The sequence below is a fragment of the Aethina tumida genome, chromosome 2 (assembly GCF_024364675.1).
Source record: "Aethina tumida isolate Nest 87 chromosome 2, icAetTumi1.1, whole genome shotgun sequence".
NCBI lineage: Eukaryota > Metazoa > Arthropoda > Insecta > Coleoptera > Nitidulidae > Aethina > Aethina tumida.
In genome coordinates this window covers 24,422,265-24,446,247 of record NC_065436.1, presented here as the reverse complement: position 1 = coordinate 24,446,247, position 23,983 = coordinate 24,422,265, and the positions used below count along the sequence as shown (strand labels likewise).

Below are 23,983 nucleotides of genomic sequence, written 5' to 3'. Positions count from 1 at the left end.
TCTTATTTATCATCATTACAATTTTAATTTTTAAATAATCATTTAATTCTAAAATAAGGCCATATACCTAACTTTTTGCGAACAGTTGATATTAACAATGCTTCCACCGATGAAAAAATGCATTAGTATACATATATCATTACTTATTAATAAAATGTTACACAACTTTTCGTATGTTACCATTTTTTATCATTTCAATCTATCAAACTTTATTTTAATATAAAATGAAGTGTCATTATAAAATCACAAACAAAAACATTTTCATAAGAGGCACGTGGTAACAGTAGGTATATTGATCAACAAATCAAATATTTTTATTGCGTATTGATTGATTATAAAGGATTACCGCTGAGTACTTTAATTCAATTTCATTTGTCGCTAAGGTAACATTATTAATAATTAAAAATAACAAAATAAATACAAAAATTTGCTCCTATGATAAAAACAAATATTATTATTTGAATTGATAAAATCAAATATTAATATTTGAATTTTTTATCTATGTATTCTGAAAAATTCTTCAAATTTTATTGTAAAATTATTTATTAATGTGATCACCTTGATCAACATCAAAGTTTTTACTATAATTTTATAATTGTTAAAGAATCATATATTGAACAAATATATATAAAATACTTAAACACAAAACAAACAATATTATTTTAAACATTTTGAAACAAAATACTCAAATATTTTGATTCACAACTAGAATTGATTACACCAGATTTAAATAAATATTACTAAATTTATTTAAATCTGGAGCAATCAATTGTAGTAAAATGAATTTATTAGTAATTTAAATTTATTTTTAAAATTATAAATCAATTATTAAAAAGTTAATAAGCTCATGTTTCTGTTAGCAACAACATGATAAAGATAAACATCTTATTTTTAATGTAATCAGTGTTTTAGTCCACTTCACAACACACGTCAATAATAATTAATTGATAAAATGGATTAAAAAAGATAATTTTGAGAACAAAATAATATGAACAATTATTAGTTCATCTAGGATTCAACAGAACTTTCTACTGGTTCGATAGAATCGTCTTAAGATGAAGAATTTACTTATTTTATTTTTAACTATATCAATAGTTTGCGGAAAACCTTTGAGTTTTGGAGACGATGGTGACGATGACGAATGTTTGGGATACGATGTAAGTACTACACAAAACAAAAATTTAATATTAAATCAATAACTGCAATTAAATTTCAGTCTTGTCATCCAATAGACTTAAATAAAATCAACGTCCATGTTGTACCACATTCTCACGATGATGTTGGTTGGCTAAAAACGGTAGATCAATATTTTTATAATAGTAAGTTTTTATTGTACAAATATTTGTCTTTTATTTATTGCGAAATTTATCTTAGCGGTGGAAACTATTATTAGTTCAGCCATTGGAGGACTTCTTCAAAATGAAAAGAGGAGGTACGTAGTCCTAATTAACATAATTAAATTAATAATTATTACGAAAAATTATTATTCAGATTTATACAAGTAGAAACAGCATATTTCAAGCGTTGGTGGACCCTACAAACCAACACAACAAAATCGTTTGTCAGAGAATTACTTAGAGAGGGTCGCCTGGAGATAATTGGAGGAGCATGGAGTATGGGTGATGAAGCCACTGCTCATTACCAATCTGTTATTGATGGATTTAGCACAGCATTTAAATATTTAGAAGACAACTTAGGTAAATGTTCACGACCGAAAATCGGTTGGCAAATCGATCCATTCGGTCACAGTAGAGAACATGCTTCGTTGTTTGCACAAATGGGATTTGACGGATTCTATTTCTCCAGACTCGATTATCGTGACAGAGCTAAGAGGAAAGCGGAAAAAACAATGGATCTTTTATGGACAGGAAGCGCAAATTTAGGTAAACATTGTTAACCCAATAATTAATCAATATATATACTAAGTGTAAGGTTACATTATACATAAATATATTTTTTTCTATAGGAAGTGACTCAAATATTTTCACTTCTTCATTGTACGACCATTACAATGCCCCTGATGATTTTTGTTTTGACATTTGGTGTGATGCTAAATTTATTGTTCCCGATGAAGAAAGCCCTGAGTATAATTTGGAAGAAAGGGTAAGAATTTGTTAAAAATTAATATATAATTTTATTTATCAAAGTAACACAATTACAGGTAAACAAATTTGCAAGTCTCGTAAAGGAAGTATCAGAATGGTACCCGACCAATAATATACTACTTACCTTTGGAGGTGACAATAGATGGGAATCTGCAGAAAGATATTATAATAATCTTGATAAATTGATGGCGTAAGTGTTACAATTTATTAAATTAAATATAATACAAGCCAATTTTTAATATTTTAGTGGTATCGAAAAATTAAATCCAAAAGTTGGAGATAAAGAAATGAACATTATATACTCCACCCCTTCATGTTACGCTAAGGCGGTAAATGATATCGTTATAGCCAAAAATATAACCCTAGATTTAAAAACTGATGACTTTTTGCCTTATGCAGACACTGCTAATAAAGTGTGGAGTGGTTTCTTTACTTCAAGAGCTTCATCAAAAAGATACGAAAGACTGGCAAATAATATATTACAGGTATATATAGAAGTATTTCTTATTAATATTTGTTCACTTAAATTAATTATAGGCAGTAAGGCAATTATCCGTATTTGCTGGTCTTCCTTATGGTCTAAATTTAGAATTAGAAGAAGGTCTTGGTGTAATGCAACATCACGACGCTCTAACTGGTACAGAAAAACAAGCAGTTGAAAAAGACTACCACAGATCGCTTTCTATGGGCATTGAAAATACCATTAAAGTTGGAAATGATGCAATAACGTAAGCATCTTTATATACTTGAAATACGTTATCTAATTTAACAAATTATAGAAACCTCTTGGGACAAGATGACATCAAGCTCAAACATTGTCCTCTAGCCAATGTTAGTATTTGTACAGAAACAGAAAAAGATGAATTCAATGTATTTCTATACAACCCCCTAGCTAGATCTGTTTCCCACTACATTCAAGTGCCAGTTAGTGGTGATGATTGGAAGGTAACAAATCCTGAAGGTGAGGAGGTGGAAGTGGCTGTAACTAAGCCAATTCGCACATTTGATTATGTTACAAAGGACATTGGAGGCAATTTGCATGAAAATGTGCTGATCTTCAAAGCAACATTGCCGGCACTGGGTTATAGTATTTACAACATTAAAAAGACTAACTTAAAAAATAATACTAAAGCTCTGAATGAAGAAATGAAATTAGGTGAAGATAAAATAGTTGGATTTGAGGTTCGTGATTGTTTTTTAATTCTAAAATCATAATAAGTTTTTAATTAATTTTTAGGATAAATATGTCACAATAGATGGGGATACAAAATTAGTAAAATCGATTACTTTGAACGGCGTTACAATGAATGTGAAACAAAAAATGATGTACTACAAAGCTTCCGCTCAATCAGGAGCATACATATTTAGAACAGATCAGAATGATAGAAACGCAAAGGATTTTGATGGTTCTGTGCAAAATACCATTCTGATAGATGATGGTGACGTCGTTAGAGAAATTAAACAAGTATGGAGAGATTGGGCAACACAAATTATTCGTGTTTACAAAGATGAAGATTTTATTGAATTTGATTTTATTGCAGGACCAATTGATGTAGGGTAAGTATGCCTGAATTTATTCTAGATTTTCGATTCTATATTACTTTATTTTAGTGATGAAATCGGTAAAGAAATGATAATGCGATATACAACAGACATGGCGACTGATGGTGTTTTCTTCACCGACTCAAATGGTAGAGAACTCATTTATCGCAGAAAAGATTGGAGGCCCACTTACGATTATACAACAGAAGAACCACAAGCTAACAACTATTATCCAGTTAATTCTAGAATCGTTATCACTGATGACACTAATGAATTCGCTGTATTAACAGATAGATCTGAAGGTGGTTCTAGTTTAAATAATGGCGAAGTAGAACTTATGGTAAATTTAATACTTTAAACTTCTTGAAATTTATTTAACTAAATAAAATATTTATCTAGATTAATAGAGGATTGCTACATGATGATGGAAAAGGAGTTGGCGAACATTTGTATGAAATAGAATATAACACTGGACTAGTAATAAGAGCTTCACATTTTGTGACTCTAGGTCCAAAGAAGAAGGGTGATGGTTAGTTAAACTATTAAACATTTAAAACTATTATTTTTATAATTTATTCTAACGTAGGAACAAAATCAATGGCAGCTATTGAACGGCAAATAGCACAAAGGAAGCACTTAGCACCCTGGTTATTCTTTGTTAACAATAAGGATATTCCAAAAACTAAGTCTTTTATATCTAGAGAGCTGCCTGAAAATGTACACCTTCTTACTTTGGATAGTTGGAGCGAAGATGGAAACACTATTCTGATCAGGTTGGAACATATTCTAGAAAAGGAAGACGATGAAACGTTGTCTAAGGATGTTACTGTAGATTTAACTGTAAGAATATTATTTATTTCTCTTTCATATATTACTTATGTATGTATATTTGCAGGATTTGTTTACAACATTCGACATCATTTCGTTGAAAGAAACTCTTCTGGCTGGAAATACACCATTATCAGAAGCGAATAGATTGAAATGGCCTCAAGTTCAACAGGATCAAACTTCATCGCCAGTGTTAAAAATAAAACAACGAATGATGAGGGATGATTCCGATTTGAAGATCACCCTAGCTCCTATGCAAATAAGAACGTTTGTAGCAACAATTACAAGAAAATAATGTGTATACTACTTTTTGTGAAATAAAAAATATAAATAAGTCTAATATTACCTTTTTTACTATATTTAAATATAATGAATACCTTAACCAAATTATCCAATGTTTTATGTATAGAGAAGTTAATAAAAAATATAAATTTAGAATACCTTATAATTCTAAATAACAAATAACTAATAAACTATAACTAATAACTAATTACTAATAAAAAAATATTATTTTTTCAATAACTAAATATTTGCAGTTTACTTCAAATGTAGGATCTCACGTTCAAATAAATACATTGTTTTACAGCCTTTTATATCCCACTATGGTTTTCCTATAAACACGGAAATTGTTTTGTGGAAGCATTTTCGAAAAATGTATTTTTGACTTTTTTGCAGTTTTAATTACGTTTTTGAGTATAACTCGTGACCTAATTGATCGCTTTGACTAAATAAGCAGTTTTATTAAATATAAATGAACTTTCTACAACTTTCATTTATATAGTTCTGAGACTGGTTCAGTATTTCATGATAGAAAAACATAAATGAAGTCATGTACCTAATATACACGAAGATTTATTTTGTTGAACTGACCAACTATCTTATCAATATGCTAAAACATTTCAAAAATAGTTATCTTTTCATCAAATTGTTGCCATGCAACTTCAAAGCACTTCACATATACTGATTATTTTAAAGATTTATTGTTACATATTTACATCAGTTTATTAAGTTTCATCGAAAGATACACAACAAACATGAAATACATGTGGTTTATATTACTATTACCAGTTGTGTTTACGAAACCATTTAATTTTACCATAAATGATGACATCGTATGCAAAACTTATGATGTAAGTATAATTAATTTCTTAGGTTTTATATCTCAGATTACAGCGAATCTATCATTCGTAATAATGGATGAAATCTGTAATACAGTAATACAGATTAATTTTTAGAATATATATATATATATATATATATATATATATATATATATATATATATATATAATCATTAATAAATAAATCAGTTACCATCAAACAATATATATTTATAAATAAAATATTATTTTTTATATTACAGATTATCAAGATAAACTAATTATTAATATAAACACTTTAAAACTTGATTATGCTGTTGCCATAAATACTAATATTAATTATATTTTTATTTCAACCTGTAAAATTTCTAAAATCAATCTTAGTAAATAGGCAGTTAAACTTCTATTAGAAATGCCTAAAATGTACGAAAAATTTAAAAGAAAAACAATTATGAAACATTTATAACAAATACTTATACTTTAAGTCTATATTAAAAAATAAATTATAATACACAAATTTTTCTATGAAATTGAATATAAATATTTTAAGGCTTGCCATCCAATTGATCCGAACAAACTGAATGTGCATCTTGTACCGCATTCCCACGATGATGTAGGGTGGTTAAACACTGTCAATGGATACTACAGTGGAAGTAAGTAATATAAAATTAAAAACAATTGATTATTTCATTACCACATTTTCTTGATAGCTGTAGAAAACATTATTGGATCTACAATTGCTGGATTATCCCAAAACTCTAAAAGAAGGTTAGTTTTTACTATAGTCTTATACTTTAAATATATTAACGCATTGTTTAAGGTTTATTCAAGTAGAAACAGCATTTTTTAAAATGTGGTTATCGAAACAGTCACAAGAAACAATTGATATTGTCAAGGATCTTGTGAACGAGGGTAGACTAGAGATCATCGGGGGAGCTTGGAGTATGAATGACGAAGCCGCATCTCACTATCAGAGTACCATTGATCAATTTACTTTGGGTCTTAAATATTTGAAAGACACCTTGGGAAAATGTGCTCGTCCAAGAGTTGGTTGGCAAATCGATCCCTTCGGACATTCAAGGGAACAAGCTTCGTTATTCACTCAAATGGGCTTTGATTCATTTTTCACAGCGAGAATTGACTATAGAGATAAAGCAAGAAGGGAAAAAGATAAAGCAATGGACACCCTTTGGACCTCTAGTGCCAATCTAGGTAATTTAACTTGATTAATTAAATTAAAATTAATAGATAAACTGAAATGTACTAAAAATTACTTTTTGTTATTTTTAAGGAAGCGAATCTAACATTTTATTTTCAACTTTAAACCATCATTATAATTACCCAGGTGGATTTTGCTGGGACAAAGGTTGTGGTGATCCCATTCTGATTCCTGATGAGGAGTCAGACAGATATAATTTAAAAGAAAGAGTAAGTAAAATTATCCTACTTAATGGTTAAATTGATTAATTATATTTTAGATTGATCTGTTTGTTGAACGTATTAAAGATTATAAGGACCATTATCCAACAAATAACATTTTGATCACATTTGGTGATGACTTCCAATGGACCTGGGCTGAAAAATATTTCATTAACATTGACAGATTAATTGCGTAAGTCACCATTGTTTTTTATTTATATTAAATGAAAAGAGAACATATTTTTAATTTTTTTCAAACTGCTTTATTATAATAAAAAATAAACACATTTTAATTTTAGAGGTTTTAAAAAATTTAATCCAACAATTGACGGACAAGAAATAAATATGATATACTCAACACCTTCATGTTATGCAAAGGCTGTTAACGAATTTATTAAATCAAACAATCGAAAATTAGAAGTTAAAACAGATGACTTTATGCCTTACGCTGATAATTCTCATGATTATTGGACTGGATACTACACATCCAGGGCTTCATCAAAACGTTTCGAAAGAATAGGAAACAGTATTAATCAAGTAACCAAACAACTTTCTGCTCTCACAGGCTTGTCATCCGACAAAAATAGGGCACTAGAAGAAGCTATGGGAGTTATGCAACATCATGATGCCATAACTGGAACAGAAAAACAAGCTGTCGAAAAAGACTATCACAAACATTTATCAGCTGGAATTAGTAACGCAATTGAAATAACTAGTGAAGCATTAAGGTATTTTCAATAGAAAATAATTAAATTGATTATTTAAAATATTCATATTTTAGTCAACTTTTGGGATTTGAAGAAAATGTTTTAAATCTTCAATATTGCCCACTTGCTAATGTCAGTATTTGTTTAGAAACTGAAAGTGTTGAAAGTGTAAATGTTCTTTTATATAATCCTATAGCACGACAAGTAACTCAATTCATCCAAGTTCCTGTAAGTGGAACCGATTGGAAAGTGAAAAATCAAGAAGGTACTTTGATTTAACGTTACATTTTGTTTTTCATTACCGTACAATTTTTAGGGGACGAAATAAGTTTCTCACATATTACAAAGCCAATGCGATCATATGATTATGTTATTGATGATATTGGAGGAAATTTGCATGATAATATTTTAATATTTAAAGCTGATTTACCAGCACTCAGTTCGAACGTTTTTACAATTTATAAAGACCTGAAAGTTAAACGACCTCAGCCTACATTCAAACCTTTAATTAATCTAAAAGAAGATGCTAAAATAGGATTTGAAGTAAGTTAATAACTAGAAGTTAGTAAATGTAAAAAAATATTACTCTTTTTTAGAATCAGTATATTATTATTAATAAGGACAATAACTTAGTGAGTCACATTAAACTTAATGGTGCTGAAATTGAAGTAAAAATTGAGTTATTATATTATAACGCTCCACACTCGGGCGCATACATTTTCAGACCTGATGAAAACCAGCAACCAGCTCAACAATTGACTCACAATATTATAACTGAAGTTCTTAATACTGATGGAGATATAATTGAAGTTAGACAAACTTTCAGAGATTGGGCTCAGTATATAATTCGTATATACAAAGACGCAGAATTTATGGAAATTGACTGGGTAGTTGGTCCAATCGATGTTGGGTGTGTTTTACTATTCTTCTTTGTTTGTTATATTATTAAAGACTCAATGTTATTAATAATTTGATTAGATTATGTAAATAAAAATGGACTTTTCCAGAGACAATATACCAAAGGATATTATTCTGAGGTACTCATCAACAATGGCGTCTGAAAGTATTTTCTACACGGACTCGAATGGTAGGGAAATGATGAAAAGGCAGAGGGACCATAGACCCGATTATGATTACACTGGAGAAGAACCTCAGGCCGGGAACTACTACCCCGTTAATACAAGAATGAACATTAAAAATAGCGATACTCAATTTGGCGTAATAGTAGATAGGTCTGAAGGTGGTGCAAGTCTGAGAGATGGTTGGATTGAGTTGATGGTAAGTTATTACTAAAATACAAGGTTTTAATTTAAAATTAATAAAAAAATATATTTATTTATACTTTTCTTTAAATTTATTATTTCTTCAGCTTCACAGGGGATTGTTAAATGATGACAACAGAGGTGTAGGTGAACATTTATATGAAATTGAATACGGTACTGGTCTAGTAGTCAGAGGATCGCATTATATAACCATTGCACCAAAGGAAGGATATGGTAAATGTTTATGCATTATATACAATTACTTTAAAATTCATTAATACAATTCTTGTACTTACCTTGAAAACTTACCGTTGGTAGATTAAGAATACCTGTCAAGAGTTGCAATTGTGTACGCCATTTAATTGATATTTTTAGGTGACTTTAAGTCTGCAAATGCCATTGAACGCCTTGTTGCACAGAAGGTAACACTGTCTCCAGTTCCGTTTTATCCTAAACAAAATATTTTGGAAAAATCTAAATCATTCATAAACAAAGACCTTCCTAGAAACGTGCACCTCTTAACTTTAGCACCATGGAATGAAAGTGAGAATCAACTAATCATCCGCCTGGAACATCTATTTGAGAAAGATGAAGATCCAGAACTATCCAAGGAAGTCACAGTGGACCTAACAGTAAGAATTATAATTTAAAACTGGCCAAATTTTTCCGAATATAATTTTAGGACTTATTTACAACATTTTCCATAAAATCACTTGAAGAGAGATCTTTAGATGGAAATGCCCAATTATCTGAAATTACAAGGCTTGAGTGGCCACAAATTGAAGAAACAGAAGCCTCAAACATTTTGAACAGAAAGAAGAGAATGTTAAGAGCTGATACAGATTTATCCATCACTCTGGCTCCTATGCAAATAAGGACGTTTATTGCAACAATTGAGAGATACTAATTTTTTAATTAAATAAAAGCATGTGAAATTAAGGCATTTTATTTATAAATATATCAACAACTCCCTGAATATTTAATTTACAATGTACTATAGGTATTTACTGTTAAAATGTATGCTATCTCAAAATTTTATGCATTATTGAGTTTCATTTTTTATTTAGGAAAGGCAATTGCCTGTTAATATTCTTATGTAAGACAAATAGCGTAACAAAGTCTATAAATAGTTCCAAAGCTGCCTAAACAATGGAGAGAATTGATTGAGTGATTAATAATGAGGATTTTTATGAAACACATGCAATTTGATTATTTAAATTTCAATAATTCTTCTTACAAATATAGGATTAAAATCAATAGCAATCATAAATTAATTTAAAATCGTGAACATCACTAAATGCACAATAATATGACTAGAAACTGACATCTCAAAACATACAGGAATGCAAAACACAGTATGTGCCCAACACCTAATTTAATTATAACGCAAATAACGCTTTTATACAAACTCACGCATTTACGCCTAATTACATAATTACACGAGATGCAATACAAATTTGTGAAAAATTTATAATATGCATATTACAGCTCAAATATTTTCAAAATCTTTTAATTGCTTATAGAAAAACCTAAAACTATTTTATTGTAATATTTAACAACATTTATAACTGTTATCGTTATATAAAACTTTAATTTAAAAATTCCATTGCTGTTTCAATAAAAACAATCCTTTCAAATACTGACGAAAATCATCTACTTCACCTATCATTGATAAAATAAATAACTTCTAGATAATTTAAACAATTTAAACTAGTTATACACTTCCATGTTTATCCATGACTTCTCAGGGCATTAAGTTGATCACATGAGGGCATTTTTATGTTTTGCGCATTATGGAATAACTCTCGGTCGCCAAAGTTTTTCGCTTTCCAAATCATTGAATCCTCTGAAAAATGATAAATATTTTAGTCAACTGAATAATACTGACATAAATATATTACAAAGAAAACATTATCTTTATCTCCATTGTGATATGACAAAGTTTTGAATAAACATTATATAAAAAATACGAAAAACATTTACTGTAATTTTTCTCCCTATAACAGGCGTGTCGAAGATTGGTGATGTATTCTTCCTCAACAGACATTTCCAATCTCTTCACAGATCCTTGGTACTCAGAATGGAAATTATCCTTTACAAAATATGGAACATGCAAATTTTGTGTAACTCGAGCAACAGGGTACTTTCTGAAATATAAATATTTTATTATATATACTGAAACAATTTTAAAAGGAAATCAATACTTACGCACTAACTTGTAGGCTATATGCTGGATCAGATATAAAGAAGCTTGATGCCATTGACAATACAATAGCCAGTAAAATTGGTAACATCTGTATAAACCCACTGAATTGATGATTCTGAAATAAATTTTTAAAAATTATATTTCCAATAAAAAATATAAAATTTTATTTAATTAAATTATAAATTCAATGACAAAGCACTTCATCATATGGAAGAAAGTTGAATCATTATAGGAGCATTGCATTTGAAATGAAAATATTACCATACAAAAGACCACAAAGTAATTTGGAATATTGCATACATAAACACAGTTAATTATGATAAATGAATAATTATGTCCCTTTTAAAATGTCTATTAAAATAAGAGTTAACTTACATCTCTATTATGTGCATGATTGTTTTCTTGTTGGCTAGAAGCTGTCTGACGTTGCCAACGTCCTCCTCTTCTGACATAAACATTGGAATCTGTAAAACCACCACCGAAGAACATATTGAAAATTTCTTCAGGGGATTCAGTGTCAAAAGTATATCTTTGTTGATGCTGAGCTCTTGAAGCTGACAATCGATCTTCTTCTCCAAACATATCATACTGTTTCCTCTTGACCGGATCAGTCAATACAGACACAGCATTTCCTAAAAATGTATGTAAATATTTCATATTACAAATATAATGGTATCATTTTACCAACAGACTTAAAGGCTTCGGCAGCACCTGGATATTTATTCTTATCAGGGTGCAAATTTAAGGCCAATTTCTTGTAAGCTTTCTTAATGTCAGAGTCAGTAGCATCTTTGCTAACACCAAGTATTTCATAATAATCTTTACATGATTTAACTCTTTTTACTTCACTTTCTTGTTGTGGAGTATACTCTGGTGTTTTTGGTGGCTCGTCAACTTTGTTTGCAACATGTCTCTTTCTAGGTTGTTCGGTCTCTGGTGGGGCAGGGGCAATCAACTTTATTTGTTCCAATAGATCTACAAATTTACACAATAAAATATATCCAATTAATCACTTGTTTACAAACCTTTTGCCCTTTGTGTAGGATACAATTTTTCTGCCTTATGTAAAAATTTTTCCGCCTTCTCTCGGTTTCGTTCGCTTATGTATTTCTCCGCAATGGAAATACATTTTTCTGCCTCATCTTTGTTCCCGTCCATTATTGCTTCACAAGAAAATTATAAAATATGTCAATATGAAATGGAAAACGAAATACAACTGTCATTAATTAAACAGCTGACCCACAGAACGCAGAGTACCAACTTAAAATTGTTTGTTGACGTCACAATAATGCGCGGCAAAAGAATTTATTTAAAATATACCCAACAAAATAATAAATGTTTTGTTTAAAGTTATATATAAAATATTTTGATTTTGTTTAATTATAGGTTTGCGTTTCCTAATTAACGTTAAGATTGTAATGTGTGTTATTGGCCACTCCTGTATTGTGGAAATAAAAAATGGGAATTATAAAAATATTTTAAAACAATTTTTTATTACCAAGAAATGACAAATAATTTATTTCACTAAATATACACTTATTTAATTACAATATAATACAGAAAGTATTTTAATAACTGTCTTAATTCCTAGCATATAATTTGCTTCAACCCGTTTTTCCACGCTTTTAACGGATTCCTGATCTTCCTCATTGAAATTGTCCTTCACAAAATATAATATATTTAAGTTTTGGGTTACTCGTGAAATAACATATTCTCTGAAATATAAATAAGTTGTTCACAAACAATATAACAGTAGTAGAAAGTTCGAAAAAAATTAAGAATATATACATACGAACTAAGTCGAAATCTGTATGCAGGATCAATTTTAATAAGGGGTAGCACAATGGGCATTAATGTGAGAAGCCAATGTGAAAGCTCACTGTATTGGATATTCTGGAATATTATGATTATTGTATGGCATAATAGCAAATTTTTAAAAATATACTTACGTCATTGTTAGTATGTGCTCTGCGTTTTTCTTGTTGCTTTGGAACTGGCCCTCGTTTCGTGCAAATTTCAATTGTATCTTTAATATCAAAATTAGTCAATTTAATTCCCAATTTAATGTCATAGTGCTTTCTCTTTTCAGGATCACTTAACACACACATTGCTTTTACTACAATTATCATTATTGTATATAATTTATAAATACAAATAAATAAATATTACCAGTAGACCTGAAAACTTCGGTAGAATCTGGATGTTTATTTTTATCAGGGTGTAAATTCAATATAAGTTTTTTATAAGCTTTCTTTATATCAGATTGTGTTGCGTCCGTACTCACGTCAAAAATCTGATAATAATTTTGACATGATTTTACTCTCTCTATTTCTTGTTCTTGCACGGCGGTATGTTCTGGTAGTTTTGCCATTTTATCCATTTTCTTTAGATTAATCATTACCGACTCCGGATTCGAAGAAGCTTCACCATCACATTGGTACTCGAAGATAAGGAGGATTCCTTCCCGTCTCCAGGTGACGGATCCGATTTGCGCAACATCGGTTCATAGCCTACTATGACTTTGTTTTACATAAGTTTATTTATTGCGCAACTACATAGAGGGTGCTTCTATAATAGATGGTCAAAATTTGGCAGCAAGTTCAATAATGAATTACTGTGTGGACTGAAATTATTTTAAGTTTTAAATAAAAAATGGAGAATTTAATGAACTCGTCTTGTTACGAAAGAGATATTTAATGACTAAATATAAATGAATATGCATTAATAATATTTAAATAATTTAATAATAATATATATCTTACAAAAGTCATATAAATATTCTTAATAATATGTAGGTACACATTTAGATAAATATAAAAATATTTAAACATATATTTGGGGTTACATATGGGTATAAAGAAACTTTCTACAATTTAATTTTGCTATTTTGTACAAATAAATAATTACTATAACCATGTTTAAATTTCTAACAATCAGATTTTAGTATTTGAAAATAAAATTTTTAAATACTATACATTATATTTCGAAAAAATATTTGTATATAAACATTCATAAATAACTAATTTGTATTTCCTTAAAAATAAAGTAATGTATATCTCATACTTGAATATTTATTTTCATGGTTGTTTGTTTTAAAATTAAATGATATGTTACTATTCTTGATTGCTGTTTCTTCTTGTGGAAATTAGACCTTTTTCGGTCGCATTTGATTCTTCCGCAGTGGATAAGTTGTCGCTCTCACGCTGCAATCCAATGTTTCCTGACACAAGAGAGTCCTCTGTAATGGGAGGCAATGTCTGATTAGAGCTGTTTACAGATGCATCACCATAAACTTCATGTAATTCATCTAATTTATTACTTATATCAACACTTCTCTCATTGGTGGTGGTAACCTTGTTTACAAGTTTAGTGGCTTCAGATTCAAGTCTTTTCAGTCTTTCATCACGAGCTGCTAAAACTTCTTCCAATGTCCGTTTAGGAACAACCGGCGTATCTGAAGTACTAGGAACATCACTTAGTGGGGTTGAAGTACTAGGTACAGCATCAGTGGTTTCAACATTATTTAATATTGGACTAGAGTCGATGTCCAAATAATTTTTATTCGGCACTGCACTATCTGTCTTTTCAATGTTTGTCTTTGGTACTAAATCAGTCTTTAATTCAGTTTTAACTACTTCATTAGTACTATTAGAACATAGGCTAAAATCTAAATTATTTTCATTAGTTTTTACTTCTTTTACCGATTCGGCTGCCTCAGTTGAGTCCAAGGCGTTCGTTTCAATTGGATTCTGAATATTTTCAGATAAATCTATTTCGTCTTGCTCCTCATCACTGGACGAGGACTCTCGATCATCACTGCAACCGCTGTCGCAGCTATTATTTTCAAAGCTTAATGTGTTACGTCTTGATGCAAATTCTTTTCTCAGTTTTTTCCATTCCTGTTCGGTTGATGAATTCTTTTCCCTTGCTTGCAACCACTTTTCCCTACTGTATTCCAACTGCTCCCTTAATTCGACTAATAATTTCCTTTTCTGGGCCAATTCATATTTTAGGATTTTTTCTTGAGTATGAAGCAATTGATGTTGTTTTTGTAGTTTGCCAACCTAAATTTATACACATATTCAATTATTTAAAAAATTATAACATACTAAAAATACCTACCACATGCCATGTTTTAGTTAATTCGTTAGTGACTGTTTCCAATCTCTTCTCTTGGTCTTGTAATCTACTTTCAAGATGTGTGTTCAATTGTTTTAGTTTATTTGTTTCTTTTTCAAGAGATTTCTTTTCCAAAATTAAATCCTATAAAGTAATATAATTTAGAACATTTTGGTTACGTAAATAAGAAATACTTTACCTTTAATCTTATGAAAGTTTTGCTGACGCTTGCTACTAAATTTGGACCTTTGGAAGTTTCAACAACCTTATAACAAGGATTATTTGTATTATTAGGATCTTCTGAAATTTCATTTGTTGGTGTTTGTTGATGGCTCAACAATTCGATGAGAACTCTCCAGACTTTTGGTAAATTTTCAGCTATTTCATCGACACTATTCAACTGATGAATCGAACTTATATTTGTTTCTAAAAATGAATAAAACAACTAATTTATTTATTTTGTACAAATGAATAATTCTTACCTAATTCATTAGGCTTTTTACTTTCGATTTCATTATATGTGACAAGGGCAGCTTCATCATTGTCAGTTGATTGCTTCTCATTGACTTGAGTTACCAAATCCAAAAGCACTTTCGGCAAAGCGGACGAAACTTCTTTGGATATTTCATTTACGACAATATTTTGTAGCAATCCATGATTTTCTTCAAGAATCGTTTTGAGCTTGTCCAAATCAATATCCTGTGTGTTATTAAATCCAAGGAGTATTTCCGAAAACAGTTGATTAATCACAGCAAGTTCGGCTTGATATTCACGACACTCGGCCTTACTTAAACCTAAATTGCTTTCTAATGATTTTATTTCGTCGTATTTATTTGAATTGGCATTTTCCAGCTCCTCTATTCGTTTCCGTGATTCTTCATGTTTAGTTTGTTCTTCTTCCAGATCTTTTTTACATTCTTCCAATTTAGCCATCAATTCGTCCTTTTCCAATTTGTTCACTCGATGTCTTTCTTCGTACAATTGTCTAAGGTTCCTTATATTTTGTAATTGCCTTTCATATTCTTCTCTTAGATCTTGAGAGAGTAGTTTCATTTCTCTTCCAGCCAATGTTTTTTCTATGCTTTCCACTTTTTCTTTAAGCTGAAGACGTAAAATGTTAAGTATAATGTTATTATGGCAACTGTTAATAAATTATGACTTACCTCTTTTAATTGCGCCTCACGTATCTGCAACATATGTTTGGAAACGTGTATTACATCTTTTAAAGCCACAACATGTGTTTTGTAGTCTTCCCGTTCCTGTTCGAAATTCAGTGCTTCCGTATTTAGTTCCTGAAGTTCTTTTTGCATTTCGGCAATTTGCATCCTCATTTCGTTGTTCCTTTGTGTCAAACAACCAATGGTCTCCAACCTTTTGTTGTTCTCTTCAATTGTCATCTTTAATTCCTCGTTTTCCCTTTGAAGTCGTTGAATTTCGATGTTCCCATCATTCTCAGGTTTGCATTCGCCACGTTCGTTTTTCAGTTTCTCGTTTTCTTCCCTCAACAGCAACACTTCCTGTCTGAGGGCGTCCATTTCTTTTCGTTTCTCCGCAAGAATTTGTCTTCGTTTTTCGTGTTTCCTCGCAATCTCCAACTTAAACTCGTTCAATTTTTCTCTGTTCTCATGGCTAAGTTGATTCAAACTGCGTTCTTCTTTATGTTCGGCTTGAATTTTATCGATTGATGTTTCGTCGGGGGTAAAGGAATTTTGAGTGCTTAAACTGTCATAACAAATTTGTTTGTGCTGCTCGGAAAAGCCCAACGTACTGAAATAACCTCCCATTTTTCGAATTTTTGCGCCTCTAAAACCAAGTTTAAATTTATACGATGATGCATATTGTCGTGAAGAATTTCGGGTAATTGGACAGGCCATTGCCAAAAGGTAAAGTTTATATTGTGGATGAGTAATCAAAACTTATTTCTCCGCATTAAAAATAGTTATTTTTCAGAAAGAAACAGACATGTTTATTTGCCAATTTTTTTTATACCGGTGTTTTAAAAGGAGAGACAAAGGATATTAAAATAGGTATTAAATCAACGCAGTTTCCTTGTCTGGAATATTCTCTAAAATTAGACCATAACAATCACGAGTTCGTCTTGTGTACAAATCAAAAAACATTAAAATTTATATATTTCTACAAATAATATTATTTATAAGAAAATGTTATACCATATATTATTATTAATAAATTTTTTTCCCGAAAAATGTAAACATGAAGACACGATAAAACCTCAATTATCATGGAGAAGGAATAATTTTAATTTTATAATTGATGATTTAAAAAAGATAAATACATAAGTTAGTAAGTAATTATACTTCTGAGAATTGCTCATTATAATATTAAACAATGAAATAAATACAAATAATTTTAATATACATTTGTACTATTATATATAATAATATAATTTTCAGTGTTTCAGGAAATTATCGAATAAACAGGTAAATAAACATAGGATTTGATATAATAGTATAATGAAAGCTTTTTCAAAATGTCATTTTAATTGAAATAATTTTATAATATATTTACTTTACCTCCAGTTTATCTACATTGAATGAATTCAAAATCACTAAAATAAACTAAAACTTCAATTGAAATATCTAACACCAATAAATTACGCTCGTTAAATTAGTACACTATCACAATTAATATTGCTTACTATTTTCTGAATTAGTCCACTAGAATTGGGGAAAAAAGGGAGATTTTTTTGCTACGACTAACACAACGTTTACAACAATACGAACTTACAATTTTCTGAATTAAACCTTAAACTTAGACTACTAGCTAAAACTACAAATTTAACTTGGTCTCGTACGTATTGGTCTTTATTAATAGAAAGCATTTATCCCATACGTCAGCTACGTGAAGAGAACCGATGCCAGTTTTAAAAATATATCGACTACAGGGGCGTTTCGTCTTTATTACTTCGTTGTGGGTAATATTTGCACATGTAAATTAATAATTTTAACAATTAAACTCAACATAACGATTAAATAAAAAGACAGACGTAAATTACTGAATATGTTGCCAAATTTATTTTACAGCAAATTAATCAGTTACAAAGAAATTTATTTTTAGAAATGTTGCAATAAGGCTTTGCTCCAAATACGATAAACGATTTTAGTTTTCTATTGTTGGTAATTAATTGTTAAAAGTAACAAACAGGTATTAAAATTACCTCTTGTATTTTTAATTAACTGAAATATCACTAATATCATAACGTGATGCAATAATTATGAATTGTTGTTTGAAAAATATATTTAAATAAATCTATATTATTTAACCCGGCGCATTCACCACACCACAAGTTACAAAAAAGTTTATTAAAACTAAGCACTGAAATATAAAAAATTATAATGTTAAACAAATGAGTGAAGAACTATTATCAATTTTTTATAACATATAATGTAAGTAAGTTCATATTAATCAAGTTTAAATTTAAATTAATAAAATCTAGTTTTTAAAAAATATATTCAATTATAGAGATTAAAATTGTTACATAAGAACAAACATATTATATAACAAATAATATTTAATGTATAAATAATTCTTTAAAATTTGTTAGAATAATTCAAAATTTAGATGTTTCTCAGCATTTTTGTCAATGTAAACAAGGTGTCATTAATTTTATCCGTAATAATGTCGATTGAATTGAACGAGTCTGCTAATATGAAACCGTAAACTTAAAAATAAACACATCGGTTTTATTTTCAGTATAAGCAGTATATTTATTCCGTAGCCTATAATATGTTAGTCGTGCTACTGACATTCACCAATTTCAACTGTCCCGTTCCAAAATCATAAAAAAGAAGGCTGAAAATTATTTATTACATTTCGGTATATTTTCGTAGATTAGGAAAAACGGTTTTTCAATGAAAATGTTTAAAAGTGTTGAACTGTCTAAAATATAGTTATTATTTAAAAACTAAATTGATAGTACTTTATGTAACTGTATTACGAAATATTTTTTTTTTGTTCAAATAAAACGCTGTGAGTGAATTTTTAAAACACGTCCTATTTAACTATGAGGTAAGATTGATTTTCGATAAATTTATTCTTTATTATACATCACATAGTATTAAACAAGTCTGTATTAAAAATAAATTTTAGTACTTTGCCAGCTAAAAATATTTTAACGTGGATTTAATCGCACCTGTTTATTCCTCTTAATCTACTTACTTAATTATGTTTGTACATGTGTTAGATGCGTCACTTAACCTAAAATGTGACTAATATATGTAATTTGTTTTATATATATATATATATATATATATATAATTCAAATTGTTAAATTAATAACAATGTTTATAACAAACAAACAAATATTGCTTGTTTCAGAAATATATATCTGCATTTATTTCTGTGCATCATATTACTACAAGTAGCGTATTCTGATAGAGCAAACGGCAAACTAAAAAAGACTAATGATGAAGATAATGAAAGCAATGAAAAAACTATTAAACTAAGTAGTTTCAAAGCAAAATCTGAAAAAAAGTTGGAATTTAAACCATCGGATAAACAGAATGAAGATATTTGTAAGAAAGGTCAATGTGGAAAAACAAGAAATAAAGATCTGGAACCGTTTAGGAAAAATAAATGGACTGATGACGATTCAAATGAAGAGGTGAATAAAAATGGTAAACAAAATAAATATATAAGTCTTAAAAAACCCTTAATTAATAACAATAAGCTCGAAAAAACTAAATACAAAGCAAATGGTGCAGAAGATAGCGATGAAGATAATTTTCAAAAGAAAAGCAACAAAATTAGTAGAGCGAAGTTTCAAGAAAAGTTTCAACAACTTAAACTTAAAGGAGATAAAAAATCAACTAAAAAATTTGCAAATGATGATGACGACGATAGCGACGAAAATGACTCAAAAGGTATGGATAATTAAAAATTAATCAAAATTATCAATAATTAAATTGAGAGTTGTAAATAAAAATAATTACAAAGAAGTGTTATTTAAAGTTAACAAATTCTTTTTAAAAATACAGTTTTTGCAAGTATGTGTATATAATTTTATTTTAGAAATTGCCAAAGCCTCTAAAAAGGGCATCAAGACTGGAATTATAGCAAAATTGGAAAATAATCCCAAAAATAAAAATATAAAATTGTTACAAACTAAAAAATATTTAAAGAAAAATGACGACTCAAATGAAAGTAACGGGGAAAGTGAGAATAATGATACAGATGATGATGATGATGATGATGACGATGATGATGACAATGATGATGACGATGATGATGACGATGATAGTGACGATGATGATGATAATGATGATGATACTGATGATGATGATGATGATGATGATAATGATGACGATAGTGATGAAAATAAATTAAAAAGAAAAATTAAAAATTCGAAGAGTAACAAAAAAAACAAAATAACTAAAGATGATGATGATGATGATGATGATGATGATGATGATGATGATGATGATGATGATGATGATGATGATGATGACGATAATGATAGTGATGAAAATAAGTTTAAAAGAAAAATTAAAAATTCGAAGAGTAATAAAAAAAATAAAATAAATAAAGAGAATAATGATGAAGATGACGATGATAGTGATGAAGATAACAACGATGATAAAAGTGAGGAAGATGATGACGAGGACGAAAGTGATGAAGAAGATAAAACATTAGAAAAACGGATAAATAAGAAGAACGATAATAAAAATACGAAATCAAAGAAAGGTGACATTAAAAGCAGTATAAAAAATGGAAAAAATAGAAAGGATTTGAGTGACAATGATAGTGAAAGTAATGAAGATGAAATAAATGTGAAACCAGCAAAAACTACTAAATATAGTATTAAATTTTCCCATGAAAAACAAAAAAACAACAATAAAGTAGATGGTAGTATTATGAAACTACACAAAGCTGATAGACGACGTAATAAGTAAATACCCCTGTTGTTTATATGAAAAATTATAACTGAGTATTGTGTTTAATTACAGAAATAACGATGACGATTCTAGTGAAGAAGAAGATCCACATCCCAAACGTTTCCATTTCAGATTAGATGACGATGAATATTAGTTTGTAAAAATATTTATTTCCAAAATATTTTCCTTGAAGTCTGAAATGCATACAGCAAAATACATGTTTAATAATTATGTACTCATAACTCATAATTTTCCAAAACTTCATTCCAATTGCAAAATATTTATTTTTTGAATAGAATTATTAAGTTCGGAAAGTTTATATTTGCTCGTTTTAAATGAAAAAAAATATCAAATTGTTCTGTAATACGATCAATCAGTTATTTGTAAATTACAATAAATACTAGGATCATATTTAATAAATTTCTAACTATTGAGAATTTTAAGAAGAGTATACTAACTAATAGTAATTATTAAGCGTGTGTTATAAGCAATATCCAATTTCCAATATGTAAAAATACATTGATTGTTATTATTATCTTATTAGTTTGTAAGTTGTTATACTTATAGTAGAAATAAAATTCCCATAGTTTTATATTTTATTTAATAAAAATAAATAACCAATTAAGAATTATATATTTTATTTATTTCTAATCAAGTAATGGTAAATAATTTCCTTTTGTATAAAAATTCACAGTAACATTCAATAAAATACTTAACAACAGAATTATTTATATTTTTTTATTAAGTGTTCACCAAGATTATATTTTTCCCTCGTTTACCCATTTCTTCACTTCCATTCTCTTGATTTTATCTGATGGTGTTTTAGGTAATTCATTTACAAATTTGACTCCACCCCTTAACCTTTTTCTGTCGTCCACTTTTTGGTCAACATAATTTATTAGTTCCTCTGGGGTAAGTGAAGAATTTTCGTCTATAACTACAATTGCTAAAGGATGTTCACCATCTTCGGGATGAGGTACACCTATAACAATTGCCTCTCGCACATCCGGATGCGTAAGGATTTCTTGCTCAATAATAAGTGGCTGAACGTGCCAGTCTCTATATTTAAGAACCTCTTTCAGTCTATCTTCTATATAGAAACACCGTTCCTCATCGTAATAACCGCTGTCGCCAGTTTTCAGGAAACCGTCTTTATCAAAACAAAACGACGAATCCAATTTGTAATAACCATTCATTACAGTGTCGGATTTTATTCTAATTTCACCCACTTCATTAGCACCAAGTATCTCTTCCGTTTCTATATCTACAATCTACCAACGCTAAATAAATATGACACCAGTTTATCGATTTCAAAAACTTCACTTACTTTAAATGTAAAACCATTAACAGGATATCCCACGGAATTTGGTTTATTTCTAATACTTATCATGTGGGACTTAATTGGCGGCAAAAATATTGTGCACACACCAGCTTCAGTTAGACCATACATTTGAAATACAGTAGTGTTAGGTAACATATTTCGCAGACCCAAGACGAATTCTTCATGAGTTTTATTGCCACCAATCACAAGCCTCATTAAACGACTTACATCTACATTTTGTGGTTTCTCAGATTTGCACATTTGTATTGCTTTAGTGGAAGATAGCATGAGCGTATGAACCTAAAATCAATCACTCCGTTTGTAAATAGAAATATGTAAGTACTTTACTTACATTGTATTTGTCTATGAAAGTCCATAACTGTGTAGTGTTAAATTTATCACATATTATCGAAATTCCTTCAAATAAAATAGCATGAAACAAAACCGACACTGCTGACAACCAATAATAAGTGGTGTACCACATATTTACTTCCGGCATATTCCCCCTTAGCTTCGCTTCGAATGCAACACGTTCATAATCAAGAGTCTGCTTCAGAATACTGTTCAAGTCCAAGAGAGTCATAAAATTTGAATGTTTCGAACAAATTGCTTTCGGATATCCGGTGGTGCCACTGCTGAAAAACATGAAGGCTGTGGTCGTTATATCAATTTCAACCGGATTAAAATCACTTTCTTCGGGCTGTTGGCCAAGAAACTGAGCAAATTCTGTGTACTCATCACTTTCTCCGAACACGACTATTTCACAATCGGTACCCTCGGACCGCAAAATCTCTTCTAAAATAGGTGCACTTTCCAAATTAGAGAATATAATCTTGGGTCTCACTTGGGTCAGTAAAAGTCTCATGTCGAATTCTGACAAACTCGGATCCAGAGATGCATACACTCCTCCAATAAATTGTGTTGCAATTAATGGGACGCAACTGTTTAAATGGTTGTTTGTACACGAACATATTATATCGCCCTGCTCAATGCCTTTCTTCTTTAAAGTTATGGCCGTTCTTATGCATCTTTCGAGTAATGAGGCGTAAGAATCGGTTTCTCCAGTTTCCGCAAGGATCTGCATCAAAATTTATAATATATTCAGTTATTACTCTCCTACTTTATAAATTACTCTAATACTTACTTGAGCTATCTTATTTTTACTTGCAGCCTTTTGTAGTTGATCGAATAACCATTTTCCTAATCCAAGAATATTGGGAAAATTAACTTTATTTGTTGTGATAATACGTTCGTCCATTTTTCTGGTTTATCTTAAGCACTAGTCTTAAAGAGTATCATTTATGTACAGTGAGGTATTGAAAATACTAAATCCTATACGTTCAGGTCATAATGATTATCAGTTATAACGTTATCAGATAATTTTATATATAAGTATCTATTCACCTAAATTGAACACTTCCCATTTTTATATTAAAGTAAGCGGTTACTTGGCAACAAAATGTCTGTAAATTTATGTTTAA

The 23,983-nt window shown here is 29.4% G+C and overlaps 7 protein-coding genes across 9 annotated transcripts; 3 read left to right on the top strand and 4 right to left on the bottom strand.

Annotated features, from left to right (window-relative positions):
* Window positions 1-1,380: 1,380 nt before the first annotated feature.
* Window positions 1,381-4,813, top strand: LOC109602412 (lysosomal alpha-mannosidase-like). Its single transcript, XM_049962986.1, has 12 exons — window positions 1,381-1,432; window positions 1,492-1,883; window positions 1,967-2,103; window positions 2,162-2,295; window positions 2,353-2,590; window positions 2,643-2,833; window positions 2,885-3,287; window positions 3,343-3,662; window positions 3,717-3,987; window positions 4,047-4,176; window positions 4,234-4,487; window positions 4,543-4,813. The coding sequence occupies exons 2-12, from the start codon at window positions 1,616-1,618 to the stop codon at window positions 4,768-4,770; spliced, it is 2,574 nt and encodes an 857-aa protein (XP_049818943.1). The 5' UTR covers window positions 1,381-1,432; window positions 1,492-1,615; the 3' UTR covers window positions 4,771-4,813.
* A 704-nt stretch (window positions 4,814-5,517) lies between these two features.
* On the top strand, window positions 5,518-9,902 carry LOC109602397 (lysosomal alpha-mannosidase-like). Its single transcript, XM_049963206.1, has 14 exons — window positions 5,518-5,605; window positions 6,125-6,227; window positions 6,285-6,342; window positions 6,395-6,786; window positions 6,866-7,002; window positions 7,053-7,186; window positions 7,293-7,721; window positions 7,775-7,965; window positions 8,017-8,243; window positions 8,297-8,610; window positions 8,708-8,978; window positions 9,070-9,196; window positions 9,338-9,594; window positions 9,645-9,902. Exons 1-14 carry the CDS (start codon window positions 5,519-5,521, stop codon window positions 9,867-9,869), a joined length of 2,952 nt encoding a protein of 983 aa, XP_049819163.1. The 5' UTR covers window position 5,518; the 3' UTR covers window positions 9,870-9,902.
* Window positions 9,893-12,394, bottom strand: LOC109602403 (dnaJ homolog subfamily B member 12). Its single transcript, XM_020018771.2, has 6 exons — window positions 12,194-12,394; window positions 11,853-12,143; window positions 11,544-11,800; window positions 11,171-11,283; window positions 10,946-11,109; window positions 9,893-10,808 (listed from the first exon to the last, which is right to left on the bottom strand). The coding sequence occupies exons 1-6, from the start codon at window positions 12,324-12,326 to the stop codon at window positions 10,693-10,695; spliced, it is 1,074 nt and encodes a 357-aa protein (XP_019874330.1). The 5' UTR covers window positions 12,327-12,394; the 3' UTR covers window positions 9,893-10,692.
* Window positions 12,395-12,642: 248 nt separating this feature from the next.
* Window positions 12,643-13,882, bottom strand: LOC109602410 (dnaJ homolog subfamily B member 1). The gene is made up of 4 exons (XM_020018778.2): window positions 13,338-13,882; window positions 13,118-13,284; window positions 12,961-13,061; window positions 12,643-12,883 (listed from the first exon to the last, which is right to left on the bottom strand). The coding sequence occupies exons 1-4, from the start codon at window positions 13,564-13,566 to the stop codon at window positions 12,709-12,711; spliced, it is 672 nt and encodes a 223-aa protein (XP_019874337.1). The 5' UTR covers window positions 13,567-13,882; the 3' UTR covers window positions 12,643-12,708.
* An 11-nt stretch (window positions 13,883-13,893) lies between these two features.
* LOC109602402 (protein Daple) lies at window positions 13,894-18,087 on the bottom strand. Of its 3 annotated transcripts, none has more exons than XM_020018770.2 (6): window positions 18,036-18,087; window positions 16,451-17,090; window positions 15,770-16,388; window positions 15,487-15,713; window positions 15,291-15,431; window positions 13,894-15,232 (listed from the first exon to the last, which is right to left on the bottom strand). In XM_020018770.2, exons 2-6 carry the CDS (start codon window positions 17,069-17,071, stop codon window positions 14,282-14,284), a joined length of 2,559 nt encoding a protein of 852 aa, XP_019874329.2. In that variant the 5' UTR covers window positions 17,072-17,090; window positions 18,036-18,087; the 3' UTR covers window positions 13,894-14,281. The 3 variants fall into 3 exon arrangements, with proteins under 3 accessions (XP_019874329.2, XP_019874328.2, XP_049819060.1); XM_020018769.2 differs by having other exon boundaries at window positions 17,947-18,042; XM_049963103.1 differs by lacking the exon at window positions 18,036-18,087 and adding an exon at window positions 17,822-17,959.
* Window positions 18,088-19,055: 968 nt separating this feature from the next.
* LOC109602408 (clumping factor A) lies at window positions 19,056-21,651 on the top strand. The gene is made up of 4 exons (XM_020018775.2): window positions 19,056-19,316; window positions 19,626-20,170; window positions 20,319-21,195; window positions 21,254-21,651. The coding sequence occupies exons 1-4, from the start codon at window positions 19,312-19,314 to the stop codon at window positions 21,333-21,335; spliced, it is 1,509 nt and encodes a 502-aa protein (XP_019874334.2). The 5' UTR covers window positions 19,056-19,311; the 3' UTR covers window positions 21,336-21,651.
* A 151-nt stretch (window positions 21,652-21,802) lies between these two features.
* LOC109602398 (luciferin 4-monooxygenase) lies at window positions 21,803-23,983 on the bottom strand. Its single transcript, XM_020018763.2, has 4 exons — window positions 23,647-23,983; window positions 22,855-23,580; window positions 22,509-22,802; window positions 21,803-22,452 (listed from the first exon to the last, which is right to left on the bottom strand). Exons 1-4 carry the CDS (start codon window positions 23,758-23,760, stop codon window positions 21,940-21,942), a joined length of 1,647 nt encoding a protein of 548 aa, XP_019874322.2. The 5' UTR covers window positions 23,761-23,983; the 3' UTR covers window positions 21,803-21,939.

What these genes read in the sequence shown, in the direction of transcription:
- LOC109602412 (XM_049962986.1), top strand. Translation starts at nt 1,616, where the DNA reads ATGGGTGATGAAGCCACTGCTCATTACCAATCTGTTATTGATGGATTT. An exon ending in AATCTTGATAAATTGATGGC is followed by an intron (nt 2,296 to 2,352) that starts GTAAGTGTTACA and finishes TTAATATTTTAG; the next exon opens with TGGTATCGAAAAATTAAATC. An exon ending in GCAGGACCAATTGATGTAGG is followed by an intron (nt 3,663 to 3,716) that starts GTAAGTATGCCT and finishes ACTTTATTTTAG; the next exon opens with TGATGAAATCGGTAAAGAAA.
- LOC109602397 (XM_049963206.1), top strand. Translation starts at nt 5,519, where the DNA reads ATGTGGTTTATATTACTATTACCAGTTGTGTTTACGAAACCATTTAAT. An exon ending in ATGCTAAAATAGGATTTGAA is followed by an intron (nt 8,244 to 8,296) that starts GTAAGTTAATAA and finishes ACTCTTTTTTAG; the next exon opens with AATCAGTATATTATTATTAA. An exon ending in GTTGGTCCAATCGATGTTGG is followed by an intron (nt 8,611 to 8,707) that starts GTGTGTTTTACT and finishes GGACTTTTCCAG; the next exon opens with AGACAATATACCAAAGGATA.
- LOC109602403 (XM_020018771.2), bottom strand. Translation starts at nt 12,326, where the DNA reads ATGGACGGGAACAAAGATGAGGCAGAAAAATGTATTTCCATTGCGGAG. An exon ending in ATCATGCACATAATAGAGAT is followed by an intron (nt 11,284 to 11,543) that starts GTAAGTTAACTC and finishes AATTTATTTCAG; the next exon opens with AATCATCAATTCAGTGGGTT. An exon ending in TTATAGGGAGAAAAATTACA is followed by an intron (nt 10,809 to 10,945) that starts GTAAATGTTTTT and finishes ATCATTTTTCAG; the next exon opens with AGGATTCAATGATTTGGAAA.
- LOC109602410 (XM_020018778.2), bottom strand. Translation starts at nt 13,566, where the DNA reads ATGATTAATCTAAAGAAAATGGATAAAATGGCAAAACTACCAGAACAT. An exon ending in CGAAGTTTTCAGGTCTACTG is followed by an intron (nt 13,285 to 13,337) that starts GTAATATTTATT and finishes TGATAATTGTAG; the next exon opens with TAAAAGCAATGTGTGTGTTA. An exon ending in TACAGATTTCGACTTAGTTC is followed by an intron (nt 12,884 to 12,960) that starts GTATGTATATAT and finishes TTTATATTTCAG; the next exon opens with AGAATATGTTATTTCACGAG.
- LOC109602402 (XM_020018770.2), bottom strand. Translation starts at nt 17,071, where the DNA reads ATGGGAGGTTATTTCAGTACGTTGGGCTTTTCCGAGCAGCACAAACAA. An exon ending in GTGAGGCGCAATTAAAAGAG is followed by an intron (nt 16,389 to 16,450) that starts GTAAGTCATAAT and finishes TTACGTCTTCAG; the next exon opens with CTTAAAGAAAAAGTGGAAAG. An exon ending in TAAAAAGCCTAATGAATTAG is followed by an intron (nt 15,714 to 15,769) that starts GTAAGAATTATT and finishes ATTCATTTTTAG; the next exon opens with AAACAAATATAAGTTCGATT.
- LOC109602408 (XM_020018775.2), top strand. An exon ending in CGACGAAAATGACTCAAAAG is followed by an intron (nt 20,171 to 20,318) that starts GTATGGATAATT and finishes ATTTTATTTTAG; the next exon opens with AAATTGCCAAAGCCTCTAAA. An exon ending in GCTGATAGACGACGTAATAA is followed by an intron (nt 21,196 to 21,253) that starts GTAAATACCCCT and finishes GTTTAATTACAG; the next exon opens with AAATAACGATGACGATTCTA.
- LOC109602398 (XM_020018763.2), bottom strand. Translation starts at nt 23,760, where the DNA reads ATGGACGAACGTATTATCACAACAAATAAAGTTAATTTTCCCAATATT. An exon ending in CTTTCATAGACAAATACAAT is followed by an intron (nt 22,803 to 22,854) that starts GTAAGTAAAGTA and finishes GATTGATTTTAG; the next exon opens with GTTCATACGCTCATGCTATC. An exon ending in TTAATGGTTTTACATTTAAA is followed by an intron (nt 22,453 to 22,508) that starts GTAAGTGAAGTT and finishes TAGCGTTGGTAG; the next exon opens with ATTGTAGATATAGAAACGGA.